The 9,684-nt window shown below is 45.9% G+C and overlaps 1 protein-coding gene across 3 annotated transcripts; it reads right to left on the bottom strand.

The window, feature by feature from the left end:
• Positions 1–365: 365 nt before the first annotated feature.
• LOC139573771 (GATOR2 complex protein MIOS-like) lies at positions 366–9,228 on the bottom strand. 3 transcript variants are annotated; one of them, XM_071397610.1, is made up of 12 exons: positions 9,102–9,228; positions 7,454–8,331; positions 6,782–7,271; positions 6,227–6,325; positions 5,771–6,025; positions 5,172–5,341; positions 4,800–4,865; positions 4,514–4,672; positions 4,069–4,218; positions 3,470–3,689; positions 2,804–2,933; positions 366–1,720 (listed from the first exon to the last, which is right to left on the bottom strand). In XM_071397610.1, the coding sequence occupies exons 2-12, from the start codon at positions 8,270–8,272 to the stop codon at positions 1,630–1,632; spliced, it is 2,649 nt and encodes an 882-aa protein (XP_071253711.1). In that variant the 5' UTR covers positions 8,273–8,331; positions 9,102–9,228; the 3' UTR covers positions 366–1,629. The 3 variants fall into 3 exon arrangements, with proteins under 3 accessions (XP_071253711.1, XP_071253709.1, XP_071253712.1); XM_071397608.1 differs by having other exon boundaries at positions 8,932–9,221; XM_071397611.1 differs by having other exon boundaries at positions 3,482–3,689; positions 8,932–9,221.
• Between the last annotated feature and the right edge of the window lie 456 nt (positions 9,229–9,684).

Raw genomic sequence — 9,684 nt, 5'->3', positions numbered from 1 at the left:
TTTACAATATTTGTGTAATTACCTGTACAATTAAATACATAATGTGTGATGTAATGACATTAATTCATATGGACGAAATGTTGGACAAACCTGACTCTAGGACAAAGACACGATTTGATGAAATATGATCATCACAGTTTTTAAACAAAAGGTGCATAGTCCCTATAGGTTTTATGAGTTTACCCCCTAGATATTTACTGGAGAGTCATTGTGTATTTTATTTCCTTTATACAAATGTAAATATGAGAAAAAACGGTAACAGTTGCATCATACATGATAGCGCATACATTTCCACCAAAGATTGAAGCAATTAGTTACTATGATTCTGTTTTCAAAAGGCAAATGCAAAAACGCTTTTAGGAGACTTGAGTTCAAGAAACTTTTTATTCAGAACGGTACACGCCTACCGAATTTGCCAACCCCACTCCATTATGGTTCACAAAAGGGTACACCATAAAACATCCGACGCTGAGAGACAGTGGTGAAAAACAGAATACAGTAGCTCACATGCCCCCTCCCTACTCCATGACTAAGTGATTTAGCCAGCTCGGGTGCAGGCCCCTCTCACTTACAATGGTTCCCCGAGTCGAAGCAGTAGAGTCCAATGGGGGGGGGGGGGGGGGGCAGAGAAAGAAAAACACATTTACAATGCAGCTTACACATAGCCGTCCCTGTGGAGTACGTCTGGACACCCATCCCGGATTGATGTGTAGTATGCATATTTTGTGCGCGATTTTGGCCCAGGGAGAGAGAACCGAGAGCCTTCTCGCTCTCCAGCTCTCGCCCTCTTTGAGTCAATGGTGTTCAGTTGTGTTCCGGCAGCTGAAGTTCTTTATGAAGAGAACAATCTGGAGGGTCTTGTCGGAGTGCCGAGCAGCTGCTGTTTTTTCTCTGCCTCTTTTCACAAGACACAGGCCGGGAGAGGGGAGGTGAATACACAGACAACTTCCCCCCTCCCTGCCCCTGCACTGTAAGCCCTAACATACAATGTGAGATGAAGAGTGGCACAGGCCAGGGTAACCAGTAGAGAGCATTGTCAATTTGTTCTCTTTCTGTTGCCTGGGGTAACTAACTTCCTTCTTTCATCACTTTGTCAATGTTTTTCGAGATATCTCAGTCTGATTGTGACCTAGAAAAAAAGCTTGAAACAATTTAAGTCTTAAAACATAGCTACAATATATTGGCACACAATCACATCCTTTACCTGCTGGCTGATTAAAGGAATAGGGGAAATGAAGGCTATATGCTAATGCTAGGAATTAAAGGATCATCCTGATTCAAGTTTGGTTAGAGGAGGCTGTTTATAACACAACCTTTATAATATATCCCTTTAAGGATCTCCTTAATGTCATTAGTAAGCATCAAGCCAGAATCCTTCAAGACATTCATTTGATTCATCAGTAACACATCTAGCCTCTCTTACCATATGATTATGAAAAGATGTTACGTTTTAATTCAACTCAAGCGATCACCCAGTGTTAACACTATTCAAGCGGCCTGTCCCGAACAGTACCCAGCAACCTGGCTTAGTCTGGGGTGTGTCGACCCCCCTTGGTGCCGTAGTGTAGTGAGAGTGCACAGGCAGGTTTTAGGCTGGTGGTTAGGCTGTGGAGCCTACCAGAGGCCCCTCTAGTGGCTGTCTGAAGGCACCAGGTTTCCTGTGGTGTCCAGCTGCATGCACTTACAGGTGCAGGCCGACACTGGACACTCTGTATGGTCCCTATGGGGAACAGAGAGGACAACCAAAGGTTAATCAATGAACAAACATTTAAAAAATGCACAAACCACCGAAAGTGTGAAACTTTTCACAAAGCTACCAAATCACATGCGCCGGTGTAGACCTTACCGTGAAATAGTTAGTTACAAGCCCTTAAACAACAATGCAGTTCAGAAAATATTTACTAAATAAACTAAAGTAAAACAAATATAAAATAAAAAAGTAACAATAAAATAACGAGGCTATATACAGGGGGTACCGGTACCGAGTCAATGTGCGGGGGTACAGGTTAGTCGAGGTAATTTGTACATGTAGATAGGGGTAAAGTGGCTATGCATAGATAATAAACAGCGAGTAGCAGCAGTGTAAAAACAAAAAGGGGGGTTAATGTAAATAGTCCAGGTGGCTATTTGATTAATTGTTCAGCAGTCTTATGGCTTGGATGTAGAAGCTGTTAAGGAGCCTTTTGGGACTAGATTTGACGCTCTGGTACCGCTTGCCGTGCGGTAGCAGAGAGAACAGTCTATGACTTGGGTGACTGGAGTCTTTGACAATTTTTGGGGCCTTCCTTTGACACGCCTATTATATGGGTTCTGGAAGCTTGGCCCCAGTGATGTACTGGGCTGTACGCACTACCCTCTGTAGCGCTTACGGTCAGATGCCGAGCAGTTGCCATACCAGGCGGTGATGCAACCGATCATGATGCTCTCAATGGTGCAGCTGTAGGATCATGAGGATCTGGGGACCCAGATCGTTTCAGTCTCCTGAGGGGGAAAAGGTGTTGTCGTGCCCTCTTCATGACTGTCTTGGTGTGTTTGGACCATGATAGTTTGTTGGTGATGTGGACACCAAGGAACTTGAACCTCTCGACCAGCTCCACTAGAGCCCCGTCGATGTTAATTGGGGCCTGTTCAGCCCCCCTTTCTTGTAGTCCACGATCAGCTCCTTTGTCATGCTCACATTGAGGAGAGGTTGTTGTCCTGGCACCACACTGCCAGGACATTTTACAAGACCTATGATGCATTCTGTTGACAAAACATTTTCTGTATCAGAGTAGTTATCTGAACGTTCCGGTAATGTTCTTACCTAAACCAGCTGAGTATGTGACCTGCGTGGCCGCCATGTCGGCAGTTGTGGCACCAGGTGAACCAGTTGTTGAACTGGGCCAATTTGTTTTCCCTGGTCAGATCCACCTTCTCACCTGACTTCCCCGTGCCTGGAAAAAAAACAACAGCTGTATGACTACACACATCTAATCTAAACCATAAAATGTGAATGTTTGTTTAGCTTTTTATGTGCTTTGAGATTATTTTCAGTAATGAAAAGCACTATACAGGTTAACTAAATTACTATTAATAATCTAGTTGATGTTTTATAAGCCAACTAAAGTACAGATCAGTATCTACTATCATCATCACATTCATGATCTGCTTTATGTATTTTCTGTGATTTGTATTAGTTAGTCATACAACAACATTGCTAATATACTGTATGTATGCATTTCTCTCGCTCAATTGCCCTAAAGTGTGTGTATGCACTTGCATTCCTATTTGCATAATAGGGTGTGTAATGAGGAAGTTAGACTGGCTGCAGAACTGTGACAGTAGGGTAAAGTTGACCTTCAACACTGATCCATGACCAGTTTTTCATTCTCTCCCCATAATGGTTATGGTTAGGATTAGGGGAAGGTAAACAGATCCTATATCTGTGGCTACAGGCAACTTCCACCCAGAGCCTATATGTGGAGCATACCATGTCCAGTACCTGGGCAGTTGGACACAGGCGTGCCCATGTTCATGAGGCAGAGGGCACAGCGGGGGAGGGGCTTCCTGCAGCCGGGGCAGCTGGTGACCTTTGACTTGGTGGGCGAGCCGCTGACCCCGTACTGGCTGAAGCCGCGGCCCTGGTGGGGCATGGCCGAACAGCTGTACGATATGGACTTCCCACAGAAGTTACAGCTCACAAATACCTGCAGCAGGCAACAACACAAAGGTCAAGTGTGATAAGGACTGGCAGGTTAAATTAGAGCAAGCAGAAGCCAACATGAATAGGTTATAGCATCGAGATATTGTTAAGATTATGAAGCTAGAGATTAATGTACGGGTCCAATACAGTGTATCATTATCTGGGTGACCAATAACAAATAAACAACTAGCATCACTTATTAAGCAGGATAATCATATTCATTATTGTGTTTTAAATGTATGTAAAAACCTGCAAGCAAGTTGGTCACTCAGTCACATCCTCTATGTGAAGATTTATGAACAGCTAGACCAAAAGACAGAGACGTGAATAACTATGAACAACTGTCCCTCTCTTAGTGCAGTGTTCCCTTTCCCTTTCCTTTCCTGTGCCAGTGGTTTGGAGCTGGGGTCCAGCTTGCTCCTGTGGATGTCAAACTCAGCCCGTTTGTGCCAGAACCTCCATGCGTCCAGCAGGTTACGGTAGTTCTCGATCCAGCACTGGACACGCGGGTCCTTCACCACCTCCCCTGGGGAACCCTGGGAGGGAAGAACACTTGGTAATGAAGCTCCCCTTACAGTGACAGAGCATCACTAAGCATTTGAACCCCAGCAAATCTTAACATTTCAACAAATCTAAAAGCCTGAATGTGGGAAAATCCTTGGGGAAAGATCCAACAATCGATCTTGAGCAAAACTGTCTAATTCTAGCCAACATGGGACAGGTGATCATAGCATGAACCACAAGGTCAGTCAGCCCATTCCATTGACTTCAACCGTTCTACAGTGTGATGTCGGGCAGCGCAAGACTATTCAGCCCCTGCTCCGACCGTACCTTGAGCATGCAGAAGCTGGCGGTCTGGACGTCTCCGGTCCGGTCCACGTAGCTCTCCATCAGGTCCACGCCGTCTTTGGTCAGCCCCGTCAGCAGGATCCCCTCCAGGTTCCCCACCTCCTTCATCTCACTGGTCAGTTTCTCCATGTAGCGAGGCAGCTGCATAACAACACACAGAGAAAAGGAAACGCATTCCTTTCAATAGATAGAAACAGGGTAATCAGTGAAAAAAAAACTATTATTATCTATTTAGTGTATGTTGTCGTGCGTTTGCTGGAGGTCTTACCTGTGCGTCGTTAAGGAACATGCATGCGAAGGCCACTCGGTCCGTTACGGCCACACTACTCTCATACTAAGGAGGGAAACACAACAAGGTGTGTATGACTAAGTTGTACTTTTAAAAAAAGTTGGAATCTTCAAACTACTATGTCAAACACTGTTCTCATCATGCTGCTGATGATATTTAAGATTAATTTGTAGTTTCCCTGAAAACTCACTGAGGCCCCCTCGTGGTCCCTAGCCCCTTTTGACAATTCAGGTACTATAGCCTTTTGTACTTCAGCCTAACATGATAATGAATGTTATAAAGGATTGGATCATGCACATAAGAATATGGCAACCCAGTTTATATCAATGGTTTACCCCCTCCCCTGCGTACCAGTACTCCGTCGTAGGTGCCAGGCTCACTGGTGAGGAAGGCAAACATGACACACAGGTAGGGGTTCTTGAGCTGCAGCCTCAGAGAGCTGCACATCTCCCTCCACAGGGAACTCTTCTCGTCCGTGTAGCCTGACAACGCCATGGCAACCACGTTTAGGTTCAGGTCCCCTGCGAGGAAGGAAGGGTGGGGAAGTTTGGTTTATTTCACTTGGATAGCTTGGTTTATTAGTCTGGTTTATGAGCTTCCACTGTACACTATAGCCAAATCCTAACCTAATATTGGTGGGTATACTTTCTGACTGTATACTGCTTTTGTTTACAGTGGTGAAATCCCAGCAGTATGTTATGGTACTTTTGCTGTGACGTGATGGAAGTGACACCTCAGGCAACAAGAGCACAGGAGAGTAATGCATGTAATGTTAACACTCAATACCTAATTAGTCTCCCTGTCAGTCTGTGACCAGGCAGTAATTAGTAGCACACTTTATGCTGTGTACAGTACATACAGTGTATATTGCAAACAAGTTCTTGAGCCCTTACAAAGAATCTTCAAAAATGCATTACATAGCCCTGTCCCAGATGACTCCACGCCAGTACCTCTCTCAGCGGAGGCTCCCTTGTTGAGGATCTGGATGGCCCTGCGGATGTCCAGGTTGAAGAGGGCCACGGCGGCCGCACGCTCCCACTCGCCCTCCCCCTCCAGGGAGCGCAGGAAGGGCTCCACGTTGATGTCGGGGCCTCGGTTGATCCAGCCGCACAGACGAAGGGCAAGGCTGCGCTCCTCGCTGTGGAACCTGGGGACGTCCGTCTGGCGGTCTGAGCCGCTCCAGCACCGTCTGTTCTCTGTAGTGCCTGGTGGAGTAGAGAGCAACAGATATACAAATGTTACTTCAGGGGATTTTTTTGCTCCAACGCAAAGATAAACCTAGGAGAAACACTGAAAAATAGTTATATAACTTACTATGTAGTGTTACATAATACTTTCAAGGGTTCAGCCTGTAAATTTAGCCTAGATATAGGCCTAAAGATGATCTATATCTTTAGGTTGCTTACCTGAGCTGGACTTGACTATGTTCTTGATGCCTGAATAGACCAGGGCCTGTTTGCTCCCCTGCTGTTTCTGCTCCATGTCTTCAGTGTACTGTTTCATGAGTGATACTTACATAGGAAACGGAACGCTGAGACATCATAAGAACCACAGTGCAAACAGTGACATACAATATAGCAACTTAGTCTATCCAGTAGGTCAGGTGTAAGAACACAAAGACAAATGATAATTCAATGAATCACCACAGTGCAAGCAGAACGCCAGGCATGTCTCTCACACAGGGACTACTTTATCTAAAATAAACAGAACAAACAGCACATAAATCACACAAAGCTAGATATGCTCAGAAATTAGTAAGCACCAGTAATGTAATAAACCAGGGGTATTCAACTCTTACCCTACGAGGTCCGGAGCCTGCTGGTTTTCTGTTCTACCTGATAATTAATCGTACCCACCTGGTGTCACAGGTCTAAATCAGTCCCTGATTAGAGGGGAACTATGAAAAAACACTGTGGAGCTGGCTTTGAGGTCCAGTTGAGGTTGAGTGTAATAAAGGATATAGAACAGAGTGTACCACAGGGACTTGAGCTGGGGGTCGTCCCCTCCGGCCAGCAAATGGTTCTTCCACACCTGGACCGTATCATGACCGTACCTGGACTGTGCCCTCTGCCTCATCTTAGTGGCTATGTCCTTCTCTACTGTACCCTCCCCTCCCACCCCCGCCTCCTCGGCACACTCATACAGGTGCCTGCCGCAGGCCCACATGAGCGAAGTGGTGGAGCTCCAGGCTAAAGAGATACGTTCGAACACTGTGAAGTCAGTCATGGCGCGGTTGGCAGCCGAAACCACCACCATGCGGTTCTGGGAAGTGGGGTGCCAGGCGAAGCTGCCAATGAGGCTGTTGCTGGGCTGCACGCTGCGCTCGATGATCGTGGGCTCTGTCTCGTCGCCGATGGGCGTGGGCGTGTGCTGCATGTCGTAAAGGCGGATGATGTTGCTGTCACGCGTCAGCGTGGCCAACAGGCCCATACGTGTGGGGCACCAGGCCACCTGGGAATGAAAGGAAAGTGAGTTGTACATCCTTACATCCAAAACATGTAGGCTACAGCACAATTATGCATTACGCTATCACATAAAATTATACTTCTGATATGTGCAAGTCGATTGTACACTGGATGGCAGGGGAGAACAGAATTTCACAACAGACCAAAAAAAGCATACCAGTAAGTTACCTTGGTGAGCGGCTTGGGCTGCTCGGTGAGCGTGAGCACTGGCTTCTCAAATTTGCGCAGGTCCCAGATGGCCACCTGGCCCTCGAAGAAGGAGGCCACGCGGTCGGGGAAGTGGGGGTCCACTGTCACACCCTGTATGGCCTTGGTGTTGACAAAGGTCTTCTGGCTGGTGTTGCGCAGGTCAAAGATGGCCAGGTTGCGGTGCATGCCAGCCAGGAGCAGCTTCTGGTCGCGGGGCAGCCAGCAGAGGGACAGGCAAGCATCGTTCTGGCCTAGCTCATACAGGGGCTTGGTCACCACTAGGCCAGAGTCTGTGTCTCCTGACGAGAGACGGATCTTTTCAGCGGCTACACTAGCCTCTGGGGAGAACTTACTGCTAATGTCCCATATGAGCACTGAGAAGTCTGCTCTGTGCTTGTCCAGCCCGGCGGCTAGCCAGTTGCTGTCCACAGGGTTCCAGGCTAGGGTGTTGCATTGACGTGCATGCTTGGGCACAAACTCCTTCCCCATCAGCTCCTTGCACTTGGAGTTGTGGCTCTGGCCTAGGCTAGTGAGGACTACCCTGCCGTTAGCCTGTCCAACTGCTAGCAGACATTCAGGCTCGTGCTTTGGGTACCAGGCCACACATTTCATGTATGGGGTGTCAGAGTTGATCGCTAATAGGGTAGCAGCGGTCTCCACAGAGAGGGGGAGAGCTCCGGCTTTGGTCTCGCCGCTCCCCACAGGTCCGATGCGGTACAGTCCAAGCTCTGAGTCACAGATGACATAGCGGTCCGCGTGGTGGGGAGACCACAAAATGTCTGGCTTTGAGCCACTCATTGTTCATATGGAAGAGCTTCTGTCCAGGATAATTCTCTTGCTGTTTACAACTTGGTATACTGGGGGAAAACAGCATTTACAGTACAGTTGAAAGTTACCAGCTGACACCTAGCAAGTAGTCTAGTAGTGAGCAAACGAATGTGTTTAGCCTACTTTATATAAACGAATATGTTGAGCATACTTTCTATAAACTTAGCTGAAGATATTGTACAAATGTTGTCACAATGTAGTCAACTACCATTATGTGCAGCACGGGAGCAACATATTAGATCGCTAACTGCTAACGTTAGCTAGTGACATGTGACAAGTGGCACAGCTAACATTTAGTTAGCAATCCCAAGGCGTAAAATAACGATAGGCATAAATTGCAAGATGTTAATGCAACATTGTATCTAGCTAGATAGTTAATTAAACAAAAATGTGGATATAGGATACTTTGTGGCAGATTTGTTAGCAAAAAAATGAAAGTCTGCTAACTTAGCTAGTTACAGTAGTTAGCTAACGTTATCTGGTTAGCTAACGTTAGCTACAATTTAGTTGACATCGCAAGATTAGCTTCCCGAACTACCAGTATCAAGAAAACAGATAAACCGCAAATAAACATTAGTAAATTGTGTTTCTAATAATAAAGATTAAAAAAAATATTGAAAGAAACTTACACATTTCTACAGACATGTCAACATGAACAAAACTGGGTGTCCACTAGTTACCACAGTCACAAAGTCGAAATGGCCTATATCGTAAAATGTCATGTAAACATTTGCTTGTAGGTCTTAATTTAAGGTTAGGGTAGGCATAAAGGTAGCGGTGTGGTTAGGTTTAAACTCACATTTTAAGAAGATAATTGTAGAAATAGGCGGGCTTTATGATTTTGTGGATGTGGTAACTAGTGGCGACCACAAACCTACGCCGTGCTTGTTTTCATGTTACACCAAAATATTTCCCAGGAAAAAAGCAGATTGCTATTCGAGAGGTCCGGTTACGCGCAAACCCGTTCGAATTTTGGGGAACACGGCACTGTCAATTCCTAAAGGTGGCGCTACAACCAAAGATGTATGATATTGGGATATTACTACATTTATATTGTACTGTAATAGTAGATATGCATGTTTAATAGGCTTTTACATCTGTTAGGTGATCAAGAGTTTTCAAAATGGGGTCCCCGGGGGTCCGCAGGGAAGCGCAAGGGGTCCACTGAAAAGTTGGAGAAAGAGAAACAAATTCAGCCCCTTTATTTTTCACTAAATTATATATTTGTTTTATCACAAGTTGGGACATAACAAGTTAGCCCTAGTTTACCATAGTACTGACAGGTTGGCCTTATCCTACTGTAAATCAAATTAAGTCTCATTCCACGTGGGCGTTAAATGATTCTTGAACATGCGGGGGAGCCTGTGTTCGTTCTGGTTCTA

The sequence above is a fragment of the Salvelinus alpinus genome, chromosome 4 (assembly GCF_045679555.1).
Source record: "Salvelinus alpinus chromosome 4, SLU_Salpinus.1, whole genome shotgun sequence".
Classification (NCBI taxonomy): domain Eukaryota; kingdom Metazoa; phylum Chordata; class Actinopteri; order Salmoniformes; family Salmonidae; genus Salvelinus; species Salvelinus alpinus.
The sequence above is the reverse complement of the archived record's forward strand: the minus strand, read 5'-3'. Positions and strand labels throughout refer to the sequence as shown.